Source organism: Cydia splendana, chromosome 19 (assembly GCF_910591565.1).
Source record: "Cydia splendana chromosome 19, ilCydSple1.2, whole genome shotgun sequence".
Lineage (NCBI taxonomy): Eukaryota > Metazoa > Arthropoda > Insecta > Lepidoptera > Tortricidae > Cydia > Cydia splendana.
In genome coordinates this window covers 3,263,803-3,285,321 of record NC_085978.1, presented here as the reverse complement: position 1 = coordinate 3,285,321, position 21,519 = coordinate 3,263,803, and the positions used below count along the sequence as shown (strand labels likewise).

General features: G+C 38.1%; 1 protein-coding gene across 1 annotated transcript in view; it reads right to left on the bottom strand.

Annotated features, from left to right (window-relative positions):
• Nucleotides 1–8,726: 8,726 nt before the first annotated feature.
• LOC134799895 (ceramide synthase 6-like) overlaps nt 8,727–21,519 on the bottom strand; it is a 33,923-nt gene continuing 21,130 nt past the window's right edge. Inside the window, exons 4-8 of the mRNA XM_063772330.1 lie at nt 16,195–16,416; nt 15,386–15,504; nt 13,944–14,088; nt 9,801–9,880; nt 8,727–8,875 (exon numbers count right to left, since the gene is read on the bottom strand). Of these exons, the coding sequence (XP_063628400.1) occupies nt 8,869–8,875; nt 9,801–9,880; nt 13,944–14,088; nt 15,386–15,504; nt 16,195–16,416 (573 nt within the window). The 3' untranslated portion in view covers nt 8,727–8,868. The remainder of the gene's footprint in view (nt 8,876–9,800; nt 9,881–13,943; nt 14,089–15,385; nt 15,505–16,194; nt 16,417–21,519) is intronic.

The window sequence follows — 21,519 nt, the reverse complement described above, 5'->3', positions numbered from 1 at the left end:
TTCGCAGTTTTATTTCTCAAACCACACGAACACCGATGTTACAAAGATCTAGTTGGTAGTTAAATGTATTCACATCTTCATATGACAAATATTCTTTAGAAACGAATTCAACATGTACAAAAATTCCGATCCCGGTCCATGAAATATGATTTGACAGTATGTAATGAGATACTTTCAATGGTCAATTATTAAGTAGATATATATCTTCGGCCATAATTAAAGAAATAACCATTCGATTAACCCGCCAAAACATATTTCCTAGACATTTTACTTAAACTATTGTAACGCCAACTACGTTCGTGTTTCGCGGTATGCCCTCTTGATTTACGTACCATTTCGTACCTTGTCACAAAAGCAATAATATCAATTATCTAGCCTAGCGGCTTTCATATTGACGGTCAATGTGACACAGTACGAAAATGTGGTGTATTCCCATTAGCCCCCGCCCCACATGACCGTTGCCATACATGAGGCGGGGACAGGTGGGAATGATTTGTATGCAGCGGGACAAATGGGAATACACCGCTCCACATGACCGCTGCCACACATGAGATAGGAATGATTCATTTAAACGCACCTATTCCCATCTGAGACTGAGACCAGCCGAGACGAATGGGAATTCACGTAAATTGTACATAAATCAAATTCCTTGACAGTACATCGCCAAAACAACCTTCGCACTATAAAATAGGGTTCATATTTGCTTGGCAAGGTATTGCAACAAGTCGGCGTTAAAAAAGCTAAATAACTTATTCTATTCTCAATATTATACATAATTTAATTTAATAGCTTCAGATAACATGGTAACGGCCAAACAGTAAGTTAATTACATCCATTTCAACACATTTATAACAACACTAACATAAGTTTCAACAAGAATAATTTGTTTAAAACTGAACGTAAGTCATAATTCCATACCTTTATCCTTAAGCCCCAGTAATTTTTGGGTATATTCCCATTTGTCCCCATCCCACGTGACCGCCGCTATACAAGAGGCGGGAACCAATACAAATTATTTATATGCAGCGCCTAATCCCATCTGTGCCCGACGGGGACAAATGGGAATACTTACACCCATTTATAATTTTGAACCTTCCGTAGGTATTCAAAATTCAACTTTAATTTGTCCTTTTAAATGGACATTGGGACTTAGGAGGTTATAAAAGTAACTAGTAATTCTCTTTTCCTCTTTCCTCTTAAGATTCCGCAGATACCAAACGCTTAATAAAAGTAATAAATATCAGTAAATATGAATATGACCCATCGACACCATCGTCCACACTATTACCTGAAAATAAACCTTATTACAATAACATAAAGTCCATCGGTAGTCAGGTTTTTCTTTTAGAATATAAATATCAATGTTGGCGACCCGTAATCTCTGGAATGTACTAGTCAACTATCTACAGGATCGGGGTCAAACCAATACATATTTTGTGAATTTCTAAATTTTGGACAACTCAGACGACGCAGAACGAGGGATTGGTGTCCCTCGAGTTTCAGAACCTGCCAGCGAAAAAACGACCTTAAGATTTTAATTTTAGAGTTGAATTTTGTGTCATTGCTGAGCCGATATCGCGTCCGTGGGACTCAAGGAGTTCAAACTAAAACTATGTATCTGTATTTGTGATGGTCACATCTGCCCCACGGCGTGTAACAGCTGTAAATGGTGTATTCCCATTTGTCCCCGCCCTACGTGACTGCCGCCATACATGAGGCGGGGACAGATGGGAATGATTCATATAAATGCACCTATTCCCATTTGTGTCCGGCGGAGACAAATTCATAAATGATATTCAAATACTCATGTTTCCTTACAGTATTTTCGCATAATAATTTTTTCAGGTTAAAACAATTTTTTCTGTCATTTACGGCTGTTATGGGTGGTAGGGCAGACATCAAAAGGTCTCAGAATAATTGTGTCGCTTAACTTCAAACTCGGGTAAATCCATTCGACCCTCAGTACCCTATTACTTTTTCTTAGTACCTATATCGCATAATCTGACAGATGGATTTCTCCGAGTTTGAAGTTAAGCGACTCAATTATCATATCGTATGTACAAAACTGTTTTTTATCGTACTATGGAACACAAACCGTATAACAGATAACTTACTAATTCATTTGGTTCACATTTGTGTAAAGAATAAAATCTTCTAATTTCGTACAATACAGTTTCATATGAACTCTTTAACCTTTTGGACGCCAATGACCGATATATTTGCACCGCAGGTCGAACGCCAAAGACGGATTAATCGGTCACAGAGCAACATAGACCTACGTGCATATATGCATAAAGTTCAATTTCAGTTTTGACACTTCGGTGACGTGGCGTCTGAGTGACAGCTTTTGTGTTTGACACGGCGCCGAAAAGGTTAAACCTCGAACATAAAGTATCATGTCAAAACTGGTGTATGTTTTTTTTATGAACTAGCATGAGTGTATTCGGGTAATTCTGAAAATGCCAAAAATGAACTTTTATCTTGATGAAATTTAGAGTGCTTTTCGGTCCTAACCGAATACTTTCAATGAAAAAGTAGTTCAATATCAAGTAAGTCACTGACAGCGCGGTCGCCTTTAGCGCTGAAAAGTTTAACATTTAACTCGGCTCTATACTATTTATAGTTCGTTTTTTTAGCATTAGAAATAAGGTAAACAATCTTGATGTGTCTTTTAATTGCAAACACATTTTAAAAATAAGTTACGGCAAATATGTAACAATTATGAATCTAATACGATCATTTATATTCTTCTGCTTTCATAAGTAATAGTTACTGATTTTTTAAAAGCGTTTTTCAAGATCGCTTACCTTCTTTCAAGTTCTTTCTAATGCTAAAAAAACGAACTATACATATCGACACTACTTTGATAAAATCTCGTATCACACACTGCTACTCAAAGATGAAAGGCTATAACTCTGTCTGTATCCAGTTATGCATCCCATACATAGACACCACATTTTTTTTAATTGACAGAACTAGGTAAGAGTTTTTTTTTTTGCAAAGTAGTGCCGATATGCGACATCTTTTGTGACCGTACTTTAATTTATTGTAAGTGGTAAATAATAAGAAACTAACAACTAGCTCCCAAACATATCTACATATTTTCCATAATTACCTAATTATTTTATATACAGTTACACACAAGAAAAATAATTATGTTGTAAACATCTATTTCAAATTAACACATATGTGAAAATAAATAGACAATGTTACTTATGTAAACTAAAATGCTCTAATTAGAGTCTATGCGGAAAGAGAAGAGTCGTGGAATGTATTGGGCCCCATACATTCCACGACTCTTCTCTTTCCGCACTGACTCTAACAAGTTTTGCAATGCAAATTCAATCGAAATAAACAATATGTTTTTGTTCGGGATCATTGCCAAAATATATAAAAATACACGAAAATATCGTTACATACAATTTTGATACCATATCTATAAATTACCTAAAACAATAGTAGAAAATGTATTCAATTTTAGCCCACAAATTTGGCTGTACATATATAAGTAGGTACATCTAATACTAATATGTATGAATCCATATATTTCGAACGTAAATAGTTCAAAGCAAGATCCATCAAAAAATTTAACACAGGATGTAAAATAAGTATACGTAGTGATATTATTTTAGATGTCACTGTTATAACAAAAAATCATTAATTGTAAAAGTAAATGTGATGACATTTAACGCATTGAGTGCCGGGAACTCGGCGGGTTCTCTGTTCGTAGTCGCTTTCCTCTATAAAGCGGGAAAACACTGGGATCGGCTACGAGCGTAGGGCTACGAAAACGTTGGCAGTAAATGCGATAAACTAGATGTCGCTGTAAGGCTCTATACAATTATGCAAACTCTCGTCAAAAGTTGACATTCGACAATTCAGTTACCACAAGAAATATGGCGCCTTGGCGCCGATTGTTCTTAGACTTTACCCCTCTTCTACAATTAATGACTCTTTGGTTATAGTAAGTTCGATATTTCTGTTTATTCGACGCTCTGGTCGTTTTTTTAACTTCCTATGTATAGGTAAATATATAAGTAGATATAAATTTTCACGTTATAATCGAGTGGTTATCAAAATGTAATATCAATAGTAGAGATAGTATTAAAATATAATAAATTAATCTCATTTTGCACACTTACAATACTGTGTTGTTTTATTAAGGCGACTTTATCGTGGTATCATTGTTTATCTTTACTTTAAACAAATACTCATGTATTAACCCTTTGTAAGTAAGTAATTTATTTATTATAAACTGTCAAAGAGAATAGATAGTATAGAGGGGTCATGTCATAGTAAATTTTGTAGTCACAGTAAATTTACTGCCATCTATCGACACACGACTAAAACTCAATATGAAAACGTATAAAATTATCAAATAAATGTATATATATGGATAAATGATTTTATTATTTTTATATCATTTTGACCCATGTTCATTCACTGATATCTATGTGTTAAAATTGTTAAATATGAAACGGCGTCGTCACGCCATCTAGCCGAGCATAGGCCAAAGGTGTGTGCGCCATCTATCCGAGAATGACTTTTTCTTGATTTCCGAGGCACGTTTTTGCCTTAGACTTTATTCATCTTATACGAAGTTACATATGTCTTTGAAACTGTGTAGGTTACATAAAGGTGTTCAATATAAAAGTATCAACAGTTGCTAGTCGTCAGTTGTCGTCGTCGTCGTCGTGTCAGTTGTTTGACTGCAAAAGACGTGGCTTCAGCCTAATATCATTCCGACAAGTTTCACGATGATACGCCGCACACGATAGGCGTCGCGTTTAAAGGGTTAATAACTGCTAGAGCATATTTCGGCACTGCCCTTTAAACATATTAAGGAACTATGCTAATAAAAAATGTTCTATATACCGAACAGAATTAAAAAATCTACATAATGGAGAAACCTTATGATACCACGTACAAGTTGCCTATTCTTTATACAAATTTACGTATTATTTAGAAATTATAACACTAGATTAGGAGCAAATCTGACAGAACCACAATAGAAGTATTGCAACGATATTATATGTATAGAGCTTTTCAGATGAATTGGTTTGGACAGTTAACTGTTTAAGTAGCTTCAACTTCAACATTTATTCAGCAAATAGGCCACACGGGCACTTTTACACGTCAACATTGAATTTACATACAACCAAAAATAATAACAATACATCAACAAGCTAGGTTCATTGTTTAACCTTTCGAACGCCAAGGACACCGCGTCGCAACTAGTCGTGCCCATAGCGCCATGAACATATAAGTGTTATGGCGTACGCTGTCAAACCTTCACACTCTCGCCCTCACTTGCGCCCATGACCTTGGCGTGTGAGTGACGTTTTTGCTTATGATGTAGAGCGTTCAAAGGGTTAAAAAGCGTGCACATTGTGGAAGTTCACGTATGCGGAAAAGTCATGTGACTATGGGGCTGTCCATAAATTACGTCATCGTTTTTTGACCCCCCCCCCCCTAAAATAATCCAAAAATCATGCTTCGAATGACCCCGTTTCCTCCTACGACATGCTACCGTCATCCGATGTCCAGACCCCCCCCCCCCCCTAATTTGAAATGACGTAATTTATGAATAGCCCCTAATGCATATTTTGAAAACAATCTGCTGTTCGTTATATTCCTTCTATTGTGGACCCTGCATATGTGCCATTTTCAACCAAAAGGGTCCTTATTGTCGGTTGTCATTAAGGCGCTATTTCCCATATAGCTTCAACTTGAAATCAACCTTATCGACAACCGACAATGTGGCACCTTTTGGTTGAAAACGTCACATTAAGTAGAACAACTAAAACCGACTAAATGGTCCCAGCCGCGTTAAATATAGTTAGCTCTTACATTTGGTATATTTAGTAGACGAAATTGCATTTTTAAATACGCTACTACTTAAAGACAACATAAAAAAAAGAATATAAATACACGTACAGCTAAACAGGAGGATACCTATATAATATAACATGTCGCACGACTTAACATTTATTAACCCTTTACCAGGCTGTGGGATATATATTTCCCACATAGGGCTCTTCAAACATGTGTTCTATTTTCGATCAGTAAGACTGACATTCGATTGTCATTTTTGAACTGTCAGCCTGGTAAAGGGTTAAATAGACACTGCCAATTGTGAAAAGTCGCTTTCAAAAATGCAGTTCCATAACTGTACAAAACTATACTCTCAAGTATACACTACGTGTCCTAAAAATGCATTTCGAAAACCATTTTTAGACTAAATCGGTACATGTTTAAGAAAATCGTGGAAGTCTCTACGGAGTGGTTTAAAAGCATCCAAAACTGGTACATGAAGAACCGTGGTGTTGTAAATATTTTACGAATAGTATTGATAATTTCAGTTATTTCTTTTAAATTTCATCATAATGGTTCTATAATAACTTATCTCATTCATCTGGAAAGACACGAGAAAACGTTCTCTATATAAAGAACGTAGAATGATACAAAATAACTATTATACTTGTCATTGTGACAATGTTCTATTAGTGTACATAATTTTCTATACATACTTTTAGTTGTAGTATATTACAAATTATTGTTATTCATCTCGGCAATATAAGTAGATGCGTGTCGCAAAATATTATATTTAGCAATAAAATAGTTAAAGCCGAGGCAAAAATGTTGTAATAAAGGAAGCATTTATGGTGGAATATTGCTTACTCTTTTAATAGGTATACTACTAATTAGTAATGAGAATTGAAAGCGAACTAATCGATGTTTCAAATCTTCTAATTATTCGATTTTTCTGTTGTAAATAACAGGTTTAACCGAATAATAAGGATTAATCGAATCGACTTTTCAATCTTTTCATACTATTTTTAATACCTTTACCAGCAGCATTTATTAAAATATTAAAAGAATTGTTTTAGCTTAAATGACAGTCTAGTGGAACTATGGAAGTTTGAATCACTGCCTTTGACAACATTTAAAGCCGTAACAGACTACCGCACCGCACCACGACCTTGGTGCGGTGCAGCGCACGTATCAATAGTGTGTCAGCTGGTCCACCGCACATAATTATTATTATTACCATGTCTGGTGGTGCGGTGGGCATGCACGTCGCACCAACTGACAAGTAATAATAATACTAGTACGCATCGCACCAATTTCGCTCGTTGGAAGCTGCGTCCCACCGTTTGACAGCTGTCATTTTCAAATTATGACAGTGGAATATGTCAATGTAACTGGACGCCAATGAAGCCAGTTGATAACAAAAATTCAGGAGCAATGCTTTAAAGACGGAGATTTTCAAATATTTTCATGCTAAGAAGTGGATTATATTATCTTATGTATGTAAATATAGCCAGAATATAGCTCTATGGGTAACGTATTGAATATTTGTACGCCATATTATGGTAAAATAAGGAATGAGACTGAAAACTTTGTATACCACCCATCGTACCCTTATTTATGCAAATAAATATTTTTGATTTTGATTTTTTTTTAAGCCTTTTACCTACCTCTAAAAAATCAAAGAAGTATTAACTTACATAAATTAAAACTTAAAGGATTCCATGGCAAAAATTTGTTAAAAACACGGATTATGGGACACTTGGCAACACTGACGCACGAGTACGGCCGTAGTGTAGAATCGCACCGTTTAGACGCGCTATTCCTAGAACCGCTCCAAGGTCGCGGTCCGGTGCGGTAGTCTGTTACGGCTTTTATTCCACGTCACTGGACATATTTATCAGGGATGTTGCGAACATCCGCATCCGCAACCGCGTAACTTCCGCATTATTTTCAACATCCGCATCTGCATCCGCATAAAATCGATGCGCAGCTTATGCGGATGCGGATGTCGAACAAGTTGGTACAGGAACGTCTTAGCGGCGGCGTAAGTGCTAGGTAATTTTGTCATTACCTATAACGAAATCGTCTAGATCCAGAAAAGTCGGCCAAGTTACTGTTTATTAAATATAACGCACCTATATTCTTGCTCAAATACTACACGTTTCGTTTTCTTTATAAAAAAATACTAACAATTTGATATTTGACGTTTCCTAAGGACCTAATCTTGACATCCGCATCCGCGGATGTGAGCCTTTAAATATCCGCATCCGCATCCGCGAATGTCAAAAAATCTGCATCCGCAACATCCCTGGTATTTATCAACGCACAGGCCTGTTTAATGAAATGTTACTTAATACCTGGCCCCAATTTCACCACGCTGACAGGTGCGACAATTGTAAAATCACTGTTGCTGACGTCACAGGCATCCATGGGCTACGGTTACCACTTACCATCGGGCGGGCCGTATTCCTGTTTGCCACCATCATTGTATTATTTAAAAAAACTTTATTATATCGGAAAAAAACAGATATTTCTTTTGCGAAGTTTCTGACAATTGTCAAGATTTAGAAGAATTGTAGGTAATTCTTGACAGGTAATGAGTTATATGTTTCGTGACAATTGTAGTGTTTCTTGTGACAATTGTCATAAACTTAGCAAGAGAAATATCTGTTTTTTTCCGATATAATAAAGTTTTTTTTAATAAAACAATGATATTAAATATATTAAAAACGGGTCACTCACGTATTTTAAGTCGAAAACAATGATGGTGGCAAACAGGAATACGGCCCGCCCGATGGTAAGCGGTAACCGTAGCCCATGGATGCCTGTGACGTCAGCAACAGTGATGGTTTACAATTGTCGCACCTGTCACCGTGGTGAAATTGGAGCCGGTGGAAGTGTCCATTCAAAAGTTTTTTGAATAGTTTTCCGGTTTTCAATTTACAATGAAATGAGCAGAATGGCTAGCACTTTATAGAATTAATAGGAGTAAAATGAATCTGTTCATAATATTCAGTCCAGTGTTTCCTGGTTTGCAGCGTGATCCTCGGGTTATTAGTCTCTGAAAAGATAAGTATAGATTGTGTAACTTTGCTGTATACTTGCAGGTAAAATAGAGTCAGACCAAGAAAAGTCTGCAGCGGATTTGATAGCCCACGCAGTGCAAGTGCAACTTCTATGAAATTATGACGTATAAATAACACTGGCACTGCGAGGGCTATCAAAATCGCTGCAGACTTTTCGTAGCTTAACTCTAATAAAAATATGGTTGAAATAATTTCTGTACTAATTTTAATAACTATCTTGTATAGTAATAATTTCCAAGACCTCTAAAAATATGAAATGAAGCTAATAATTTTTATACCCAAATGAAAGCTGGGCTGGGCATATTGACTTATGAAAGAGATGTAATGACATATACTCAAACACACCCAACTTGTCAGTAAAAAAGGCGCAAAATTCAAATTTTCCATAGGACATCAACCCTTCGCGCCTACCCTTTCTAAATTGGTTTCTTTTTCTATTGACAAAGTGGCTGTGCCAGAGTATAATTAAAAATTGGCATCTTCGACAATCGTCTACCGTGATCATACCCCGGCTTGATGGGGCAAAAATGCACCAGTTCTAGTGATTAAAAGCCCATCAACGTGCACACTAGCGCCACTGCTAAATAATCGTGATTATTTAAATTTAACGAAAGATATTTAAAAAAGGGGGCCGCTTCGTACTGTATTTTGTATTGAAGTACCTTTTGAATACAATAAACTAGTTTTTATGTTGCTGGATTCGTCGATCTATGAACTCAAAACAAAAACGGCCGTTTTAACTTCGGACGCATCACGATTATTTAGCAGTGGCGCTAGTGTGCACGCTGATGGGCTCTTAACTAAATATCGACTCAAGTGTTATGGATATTGATATTAAGCAATTTATAAAGGTCTGAATGTCAATGAATGAATGATGAATGTGAATGGTGAATGTATTACTTGTGTGGTCGCGCCGTGCCGTTGGAGCGGTTGGAGCTGTCGCTCAGCTCATCTGAACTGCTGCGGATGTCACCGTCCATCTGGAAATCATTCGTGTTATTAATAAAATGCATTCAAGATTTATGTGGCTAAATCAACGGCACATAAAACACTAAAGGCAACTTGAACCACGCGTAGTTAAAAACTGATCAACGTTAAATGTGGCGGCGGCAGGTGTGATCCCCTAGAGAACTGACACTTTTTACAAGCAAATTATGGTGTAGTGGCGCTTAAGCCGGGCCCCATTGACGTAGATATCTAAGGACTGTCCGTAAGGCAATAATAATGAGGCATGACAGGGGCCAGTACAGCGGTGTGCCACCGCTACAACGCGATTGGTTGATGAGTTCGCAACACGTGCGCTATTGGTCGCAACTAGTTGCGTTAGACTGCACGATTGGCTCGAATTCGTGAGTGACACCGCTGAACTAGTACCATTTTTAGTGCCCGTAAGGCCAGTCCTGAGATACATACGTCAATGCCAGGCCCATACGGCTGTAACGTAAATGTAATTCATCGTGTAATGTAACACGAATTCTGCGTGTGGACAGCACTATATAGGATTGTGTTTAGCAAAAATGAGTCATCCCACATCCATTTTGCATTTAAGAGCGCTATTACATTTCGGCGTTGAGCGAGTTTAGGTATTTTACGCGCTGCGGCAGGCCGTGCGAGCTCAGTACGCCGATCCCTTCTACCACACTCGCACTACAATGATGGATTAAACATTCTTGATCCTTCGCGAAGCATATTGAAATCAACCATAACAACACTAACTGTACTTAACTTTTAAAGTTCTAAAACTGTTATTTGGTAAGTACGAAAATACTAAATGCAGTGCAAATGTACATAGGGGCTGTTCATAAATTACGTCATCTATTTTTGACGATTTTTGCCCCCCCCCCTAGGTGATACTCAGAGTCTGATGATGGAGCTGGAAGGTGGTCACCGGTACCAATCAACCATGCAACTAAACCATTTCGTGTTTAGGCTCGTTTTATTCGTTTCAACAAGATCTTTGACACAAGATAGTACTCAGGGTCTGATGTTGGAGCCGGAAGGTGGTCACCGGTACCAATCAACCATGCAACTAAAACAAGGTAGTACTCAGGGTCTGATGATGGAGCGCGAAGGTGGCGACGGGTACCTGTCTATCATCATCAGCTCCATCATCAGACCCTGAGTAGTATCTTGTGTCAAAGATCTTGTTGAAACGAATAAAACGAGCCTAAACACGAAATGGTTTAGTTGCATGGTTGATTGGTACCCGTGGCCACAGTCCAGCTCCATCATCAGACCCTGAGTACTAACTTGTGTCAAAGATCTTATTGCGACGAATCGAACGAAGCCAAACACGAAGTGGTTTAGTTGCATGGTTGATTGGTACCGGTGACCACCTTCCGGATCCATCATCAGACCCTCAGTACTACCTTGTGTCAAAGATCTTGTTGCGACAAATCAAATGAGCCCAAACACGAAGTGGTTCAGTTACATGGTAGACTGGTACCCGTGGCCACAGTCCAGCTCCATCATCAGACCCTGAGTACTAACTTGTGTCAAAGATCTTGTTGCGACGAATCGAACGAAGCCAAACACGAAGTGGTTTAGTTGCATGGTTGATTGGTACCGGTCACCACCTTCCGGATCCATCATCAGACCCTCAGTACTACCTTGTGTCAAAGATCCTGTAGCGACAAATCAAACGAGCCCAAACACGAAGTGGTTCAGTTACATGGTAGACTGGTACCCGTGGCCACCTTCCAGCTCCATCATCAGATCCTGAGTACTATCTTGTGTCCAAGGTCTTGTTGAGACGAATCAAACGAGCCTAAACACGAAGTGGTTTAGTTGCATGGTTGATTGATACCGGTGACCACCTTCCGGCTCCAACATCAGACCCTGAGTACTATCTTGTGTCAAAGATCTTATAGAAACGAATAAAACGAGCCTAAACACGAAGTGGTTTAGTGGCATGGTTGATTGGTACCGGTGACCACCTGCCGGCTCCATCATCAGACCCTGAGTACTATCTTGTGTCAAAGATCTTGTTGAGACGAATCAAACGAGCCTAAACACGAAGTGGTTTAGTTGCATGGTTGATTGGTACCGGTGACCACCTGCCGGCTCCATCATCAGACCCTGAGTATTATCTTGTGCCAAAGATCTTGTTGAGACGAATCAAACGAGCCCAAACACGAAGTGGTTTAGTTGCATGGTTGATTGGTACCGGTGACCACCTTCCGGCTCCATCATCAGACCCTGAGTACTATCTTAAGTCAAAGATCTTGTTGAGACGAATAAAACGAGCCTAAACACGAAGTGGTTTAGTTGCATTGTTGATTGGTACTGGTGACCACCTTCCGGCTCCATCATCAGACCCTGAGTACTATCTTGAGTCAAATAAATACATATAGAATGTCAGGTCGTTTCAAATATTTTTAATCCTGTCCGGTAGTTTATTAAACTGTACCATTATAAATTATAATACTATAAAAACGGTGCTAGGATCAAAGTCTCTCGTTGCGGTTTACACGCACACAGTATAGCGTTTTACACGGCGCCCGCCGCACACAATGATAAAAAACCTCGTCGTCGCGGTACCGGTGACCACCTGCCGGCTCCATCATCAGACCCTGAGTATTATCTTGTGCCAAAGATCTTGTTGAGACGAATCAAACGAGCCCAAACACGAAGTGGTTTAGTTGCATGGTTGATTGGTACCGGTGACCACCTTCCGGCTCCATCATCAGACCCTGAGTACTATCTTAAGTCAAAGATCTTGTTGAGACGAATAAAACGAGCCTAAACACGAAGTGGTTTAGTTGCATTGTTGATTGGTACTGGTGACCACCTTCCGGCTCCATCATCAGACCCTGAGTACTATCTTGAGTCAAATAAATACATATAGAATGTCAGGTCGTTTCAAATATTTTTAATCCTGTCCGGTAGTTTATTAAACTGTACCATTATAAATTATAATACTATAAAAACGGTGCTAGGATCAAAGTCTCTCGTTGCGGTTTACACGCACACAGTATAGCGTTTTACACGGCGCCCGCCGCACACAATGATAAAAAACCTCGTCGTCGCCGTTGAAAATGTGCGGAGCCGACCGACACACGTCCTGCCTCTACAAGCTCTGCCGCGGCACTGAGCTGGCGCAGCGCGCGTCATCGGTAATATAGAGTAGTTTTCAAAAAATTGCCAAAAAATTATAGTAGAATTTCATAAACACTAATGTATACCAACAGTATAAGCAAACGTTGCAGATTGCTTGAGTATGAAAATGACTTCGATATTAAGTAGATTTTCGTAGGAATTGACACTTGTTTCGGAGAGAAAATCGAGTTCGTTTTACTTTGATTTTCTCTTTCTCAAAGGTATGTAGGAAAAATATAGTTTGATATGCCTAAAGTACAGGGTATTAGTAATACAAAATAGCCAGGTTTAGCAGAGTAAAATTCTCAACATTTCCAAATAAGAGCTCGCCATTCAGTGCTTCACGGGGTTTTTCGGAAACGACCATCAGAAAAAAAATCATTACTAATTTAATAAGTCCTTTTTCTAATATTTACAACGATATTTATAAAGATAAGAGGACGCTTTTACTGGAACAAGTACTCATTGTTTCTAATAATGAGCGCAAAGTCCTGAATTTCGTCGACTAGTATCATCAATTTTGCATTATTTCGACTTTTCTTGTAAGAGCGCTCTTAAAATGTCAACTTTAAGCGTCAATTTTTTGAGTTGACATCTTATTGAAAAATTAATGTGGGTTGACACATTATTGCTTAACAGCATCCGCGTTACATGTAATGCTCATAATTATTATGAGCATTACATGTGATGATCTGGCATATTTTCACTCGCTTTGGCACCAAAATTTTCCATTTAGCATCTGACATATTTTTTTGTTAATTTCGCGCCTTTCTCTACTGACAAAGTACGGTGTATTTAACTGGATATTTTTAGACACCATATTATATGTCTATTTTCAAGTGACATTTTGGCATTTTTTTTGGCATTTTTCAAAAAAATTGGCATATTCTAGACATTAGTCTAGCATTTTTTTTTCAAAAACCGAATTGGCAACACTGAGCCTACCTTTCCAGCGTATATGGCCTTGTAGGCGATCTGCAGTATAAGCCACGTCCACACCACGTGCAGCACCAGCAGCAGGCAGAGCAGCGAGTTGAAGATGTAGTAGGCCGGGAACATGGGTAGGAGCATCGGTGCTCGAATAAGCGTGCTGAAATCAGACATTATTATTTATCAGCTTTTATGTACTAGCACAGAATAAATAATAGGTACAGGAGATTCACTCTCTAACAAAACGCGTCTGTTACGATTAGGACAGATATGACCGCTAGGTGGCGCAAGCGCCACGCACGGCTTATGGCTAGCCACCAAAATTGGTGTGGGACGGATGTACTTGTAGCTACTTGTTGCGACGCGACGAAATCGCGGAGTGAGCCATGCCTGGTACTAGTAAGTATTTATGTTCGTGTCAAATCTTGCATATTAGATCTACTTCACGTTATTCGATTGAGTGTGACATTTTCAAGATAGTTGAAATTCGACTTAATGTCACTATGACAAATTTTCTTTTAATTTCAGTTCGATAAAAGTGAAACGTAGAACCCTGTAATATTGGACCAGCGATATATGTAAGTTGAGTGACAATGCAATATTATGGTACCATCGAGCTGATCTGATAATGGGCACAGGAGGTGGCCATGGGAACTCGGACGGGAACTACGATAAAACAACGCATGCAACCTTATTGTGTATGGGTTTGTTACAATTGCCTCGATTTGTATTAGTTTCGTTTTGAGAAATGTGCAGTCAACTATATTTTATTAATGTTAAAGCATGCGTGCCCATGGGAACAGCTCAACAGCGCGTATGTTTTACCTCATTTTGTAACCCTTTACCAGCGTGACAGTTAAAAAATGACAATTGAATGTCAGTCTTACTGATCGAACATAGAACACATGTTTGAAGTGCCGTATGTGGGAAATATATATCCCTAAGCGTGGTAACGGGTTAAATAAATGGAATTTATCATCAGAATTAAGGACCTTCATTTACATGGTGAATAGGGAATATTACGCGAAACTCTGCGTAGGGTGCGCCACTACCACAATCTATAACAATCTAGGGGTCTACCGCGAAACAAGAAAATCGATATTTCGTTATCTAACCTCTCTATCACTCTTGCATATTCGAGCGATAAAGAGGCAGATAACTAAATTTAGATTTTCGCGTTTCCCGATAGGCTCTTGTTAACAAACCGCCTAGATGCATCAATGTCATATTTTATTGTCTGCGAAAACTTGTCAAGAAACAGTTTAAGGCACAGTATGTATAAGTTACTCTATGGTTTAGTTACTCTATAGTGCTGCACTCTGGCGGCAGAACATTGCAGTAATACCCCCTATTCCGTTGCGAATTCAAACTGTGTAAGGTTTTGTAAGGTAACCAGATTTATCTACATGAAAATTACGTTGTAATCTTTCTGGTGTTACAGTAAGTGGGGTACTCACCTCCAGATGATGTAGTAGGGGTAGATGAAGATCCGCGTGGTGATCCAGGTGACGATGAGCCCCAGGAACAGCGTGTCGCACGTCCTCTGATAGTTCGCGTACTTTGTGGCCTTCACCGCCTGAAAACGATGCGGTAAAAATAAAGTAGACATCTTATGATCAGCAGACTTTAAACGTACAGATCCTGTGCAAGTGCCTGTGTCGTCTTATTATACGAAAGGTTACATGCTAGCCAAATGAGGGCTGGGTATTTCATACATACATACAATCAAAATATTTAAAATAACTAAATTACCGAACTAATTTATAGAGAACGTCATATTTATCTTCATTTCTTGTGATTCTTGTTATCATCATTTTTTCATCTTACCATCTCGAGAAGGCTTTTTGAAAATCGCCAGTAGGTAAAAGTACATTTTATCACTGTTTCCGCGCTGGTAAAGTATAACTTTTTTTAATAAATAAATATTACACAACTTGACTTAATTCCCACAGTAAGCTCAGTTAGCCTCAACACAACCAATAACTTACCTCAACAAATATATCGGCACAATCATGCACCAACAACTAGCGTCCCTATCCTGTGCAGATTGCAGATCCAACTGAAAGACAACAGCATGATGGTGGCCAGGTGATGGACGAACATCTGCCAGAAGTCTAAACACTTACCTCAACGAATATATCAGCACAATCGTGCACCAACAGAACTAACGTCCCTATCCTGTGCAGATTGCAGATCCAGCTGAAAGACAATAGCATGATGGTGGCCAGGTGATGGACGAACATCTGCCAGAAGTCTAAACACTTACCTCAACAAATATATCGGCACAATCATGCACCAACAGAACTAGCGTTCCTATCCTGTGCAGATTGCAGATCCAGCTGAAGGACAACAGCATGATGGTGGCCAGGTGATGGACGAACATCTGCCAGAAGTCCTTCCGCTTCACGTCGTGGAACTGCGATATGGTGAGCGACCAGTAGAAGGCTGAGGAGATCATGTAGTACCACCACACGTCGTTCGTTAGGCCCTGGAACGAAAGAAGTTAGTGTTACTGACAGTTTTAGCAATTGTTTATAGGCTGTATTAATGTCGTCGGTTTTCGCCAATTATTGACCTCTTTAACCTTATTTTAAGCCTTTATAAGGTAGTGGGAATATATTTCCCACATGATTTTGAACTTTGTTTCAAAGTGATAGGGTTAAATTTTGCATAATTTCTAACACCTTTGTGACTTATAAAGATTTACCTAAGGGTTCGGTGATAAGGCAATAATTCTACAAAATAAGGGACTGACTTATTTTAGAGAACCGTTTATTGAGTATTAGTTTACCCTACTAAAGTATAGAATATATAGAGTGACTGCTACAGTTATTGGTCCCTCCATAGTAATTGGCACCCCATAGTAAGGCAGAAAGAGACATGACAATAGAAGTCTTATTGTTAAGAGTGGCCAATTTATATGGAGGGGACAATAACTATAGCAGTAACCCTATTATTCGGCTAGCTCAGGGTCTTCAAACTTTTTGACCCGAGCCGAAGCCAGGCCTCCGCAAACATTCTCGGGCCGCATTGTGTGGAATTTGGCAAAGTTTCTCGGTAATCCGGAGTCTGCTGATTCGGCCCGCAGACCGTAATTTAGAGGTAGCTGAGCTAGCTTATTAGAAGTCTAGTTTTTTAGACGCGACTATGATGTAATATTCCATTTTTAATTTTTGTCATCAGCGCTATACACATTAGTTCTCCACCCACTTCGCGCATACGTATTTTACCGTATACTTTGAATAATTTGAGTCATAGTTCCGCTTATCCCAAATGCAGGTTAGTTGTGGAATTGCGGAATCAGGCATGAGTCTAGGGCTGCCATCTCTAAATTCGCCGAACCTTAAAAAAAACCCGGACATTTGGCTTAAATCGCATTTTTCCCCCGAACGTGTATTTATACGGTTTTTACCTACTTTGTACACAATAATGCCGGTAAATAATTAAATTCAATAAGGTGTTTCCTCACATAAAAAGTGTTCGGGTTTTCCCTCTTTTTGTAAACCCCCCAGAAGGCTTCCAAACTAGGACAAATCCGGGGAAACCCGGACGGATAGCAAGGTAGGCATACTCGTAACTAACATTTGTTTACGAATCGGCATTAGCAAAGGTCAAGAACGGTATGTAAACAAACCGACCGCGTGCCGACATGTTGATATTGTAACTTGTAACAAGAGTTTGATCCGATTAGCGATAAATCAATACTGCTTATTGACACTCGATAACAATAGCTCTACACTAAACATGTGACTAGAAATAGAGTGAATTGACGTTTGTGAGCGTGTAGTTAGACCAAGAAAAGTCTGCAGCGATTTTGATAGCCCACGCAGTGCAAATTATCAATTACAACTCGTTCTTTTTATGATAAGAGCTAGCTGCTAGACTACTTCGCAGAAGCAGGCGTGGCTCACTCCGCGATTTCGCCGCTTTGCAACAGGTAGCTAAAAGTACATCCGTTCCACACCAATTTTGGTGGCTAGCCATAAGCCGCACGTGGCGCTGTCGCCACCTAGCGGCCATATCTGTCCTGATCGTAACAGACGCGTTTTGTTAGAGAGTGAGTCTTCTGTACCTAGTACTATTATTTATTCTGTGGCAGAAGTACGTAAGCATGAGGTTCAGGATCAGGCACTTTATGGATAAAATGTTAAAGCAAATAATTTGTGTTAAGTAATGTCCTTTACACGGCATAAAGTGTCCGATAAAATCTTCATGCTTAAGTGAAACTTCTGCAAAGTCCTTTCTACCTCCCTGATGCTACTTACCGCGTTATCACACTATTGTTATTATACGTTGTTATGCGTTTTATATTCATTATAATTAGTTTACCGCCATGTATTCTTCATATTTCTTATAAAAGCAAAATAATGTTTACATAAAATTGGGTGCAGTGCAATGCAGCTACAATTGTCTACATCTAATGTCGGAAAAACTTAAGTATGATGTTGCTTTAGTTCCTAGCTACATATATTTATAACGGAATATTAGAAATAATAAATACGGAGAAATACGGCCAGCCTTAATTCTGGGCACCTTGCCCATTGACAGCGATCTAGGCCACATTTTTTATCTGTAGGTTTATAAGTTTTATTATGTTTGTTTATTTCTTTCTTTGTTTTTATTAATAAAGTTTTTAATTTAGTAATAAATTGAGTTTTCAATTTATATACGAGTTATACGACCCTTGCGCCCATCTGTTCGGCTTATCGATGGCTTCAATACGATTATTAGTAACAACTCAAACTAGTCTATTACGTATTATCTGTTGTTGTCTTAGTATTCTGTTTACATGATGAATCAGGAATAGTCATACGATCGGTGTTCCCTGGCAATGAGTCATATGTAGATTAGATGCTAATCGATTATGCGTCTTTAGTACCTACAAGTGCAGGTTTTAAATGGCTTCATAATGAGTCATTTCATAAAATTTGAAACATGTTTACTTTTACTTTTTGATTCATGTGTCTGAATCAACTGAAGATTTTACCCTCAATGCAAAAAGAGGATATATGTGATCTACGAAAAGGGACCTTATTGACGATGGCGCTTACGCCATTATTAACGATGCTCCGATATAAATACTAGACGTGCGCGCCGCCGCGGCGCGCCGCCGCCATAGAGAGTCAGCGCGCCGCCGCCGGTAGTTTAAAATTCGCGCCGAATATTTTTTTATAAGACAGTATTATGCAGCGTTAAAATATGTAATAGGTTATAGACCGATAAGAAATAGTTGAAAATTATTGCGGGCAGCACTTCCTACATAACTCTCACATTTTTGATGTAAAATACTTACATGGCAATAATTTAGTACGGATTTTTTTTTGGTTATTGTATAATTTAAATTCTACTATTTTATGTCGCACCAACACAATACTAACTATTTCTTATGTGGCAGTATGATTTACATAAAAATGTGTTGTATGTATGGGTAAAACACATTTACAAAGTATAATGTCCAGTGTTTTAACCGTTGTCAATTTACACGGCACTTTTGCTAAGTCCAGTATGTTGGACATTGCCAAGTATGCGAAGAGTAAAATTAATAAATTAAACAGAGGGATGTTAGGTGTTTCAAAACGTTTTAAAAAGTCATTACTTGTCGGTTTACTTACAACGTAATGAACTAATGAACCAAATAGATAAAAAAATATTATTACGGATTTTTTTCCTGTGCATCAAGACATCAAGAGACAGACCCGATTTCATTTGAGAAATTTCTTACAAAAATATTGATTAAATTGCATGCATTATTGTAAAAACCATTGCCCAGATGTTGCTGCCTCCTAGTCCTCCTACGATACCCCGCTAAGTTTGATAAATGATGTCAATGACTGGTAAAATTTTACCACCTACGAGCTATAAAGTTTTTGGAAAAATATAAAAATAATAGGTTTGACTTTAATTCATAACATACGTTGACATTATCACTAAGTGTATTTGTAATTAAAAAATGCAATTATTCTATATTTATTAAAAAAAAACATGAATTTAACAAAAAAAACCTTATGCACATAAAGTACTGTATGTATACTCGGCAACGTCCAAAATACTAGACGTCTTTTCATTATGCGGCGTACCTTTTTATTTACGCCGAACCTGGCAACATCCAACATATTTAACATACGTATGTTTTTTTCGAAACTATTATAAATAGATTGTTTTCATGATTTTTCTACAATAAACAACCACATAATAATATAATAACATCAAAAAAATGATAGTAACACAGTTTTTTTGAGATTTTTTTTCCCTTGTCGAGGGGCTACCCGAGGTTTTCATCTATTTTTGACAAGTTTTGAATCGTACTTCCTTTTTTTGCACTACAGATAGAATTATAAGACAAACGGTTATTGGTTTTTCAATCTTTTATCTCCGGTTTTGTCCACCGGATTTTGAAATAAATGAATAAGTACTTATTTTTTATGAATTTTTTAAACATTGTCTAAAAGAACACTTTTTTGGTACCTATCTAGTTTGCATTGAAGGATCTTACATGTACGAAATCTAGATATTTGGGTTCGTCTTTGACGTCTCGAAAAACGTGTCCAGGGTTTTAATTTCAAAGTAATTAACACAAGAGTTATGGCCAGAAAACCAGGTTATTAGCCTAAAATTGTTCAACTTTGATGCCAAATATCTCGAAGACAATGAACTTTGAAGTAAATAGTTAATATAATAAGCTACAAAAAACATTAGAAAACTAAGGGATACAGATCGAAGGTCATTGGCGTGGGGTAGCCCCTTAAGGGTTAAGCGTAACTTTTCATTATACGTCTTAATATTGAAAAGTTGAAAAATCCCACGCCGCCGGCGTTACGCCGCCGCCGTGGATTTTTTCGTGGCGCGCCGCCGCCCGATTTTTTTCGACCGGCGCGCACGTCTAATAAATACAATGCCGCGCGACGCTGTGCGGCGTAAGCGCCATCGACAATAAGGTCCATTTCATAGATAATGGTCCATATAGGTAGATAATTTTAGTTCTAGGTAGGTTTTCATTCACTAAAGAAAATAGCGCTGATTTGCTGTGGGCTTTTAAATTATGTTACTAATTTCCAGTTTCACTTTAATCAAGAGAATGCAAATAATTAAGCAATCAACACATCGTCGCGTAGGTATAATTTCACAATCATAAGGGACCTTGTAGCCCTTAAGCGGTTATCACAACTAACCCCGTATAAATATATACATGACATTCTTTTTATATACATTTAAGGGTTCAGTAAATTTACCATTCGAAAGTAGGTAAGTACCTACTTGAGCGTTTCTTTTATTTTTTGCCATTTATTATATTGTGACCTTTTTTGCCACTTTTGTGTTATTTCTAGTCAGGATCGCGAGCCCTTTTCATCCTTATAGGAGAAAAAAAGTGTCCAAAAATTTTCATACATTTTTCAAATTTTCCTTTTTGTTACCGCCATACAAAGTGTATGGGGAAATGGTAACACAATAGGAAAAAACTCTGGGACATTTTTTTACCCCATTAGGATCGAAAGAGCTCGTGATTCTGAATAGAAATAACACAAAAGTGGCAAAAAGGTCACAATAAATAAAAATGACAAAAAATAAAAGAAACGCTCACTTAGCAAAAAAC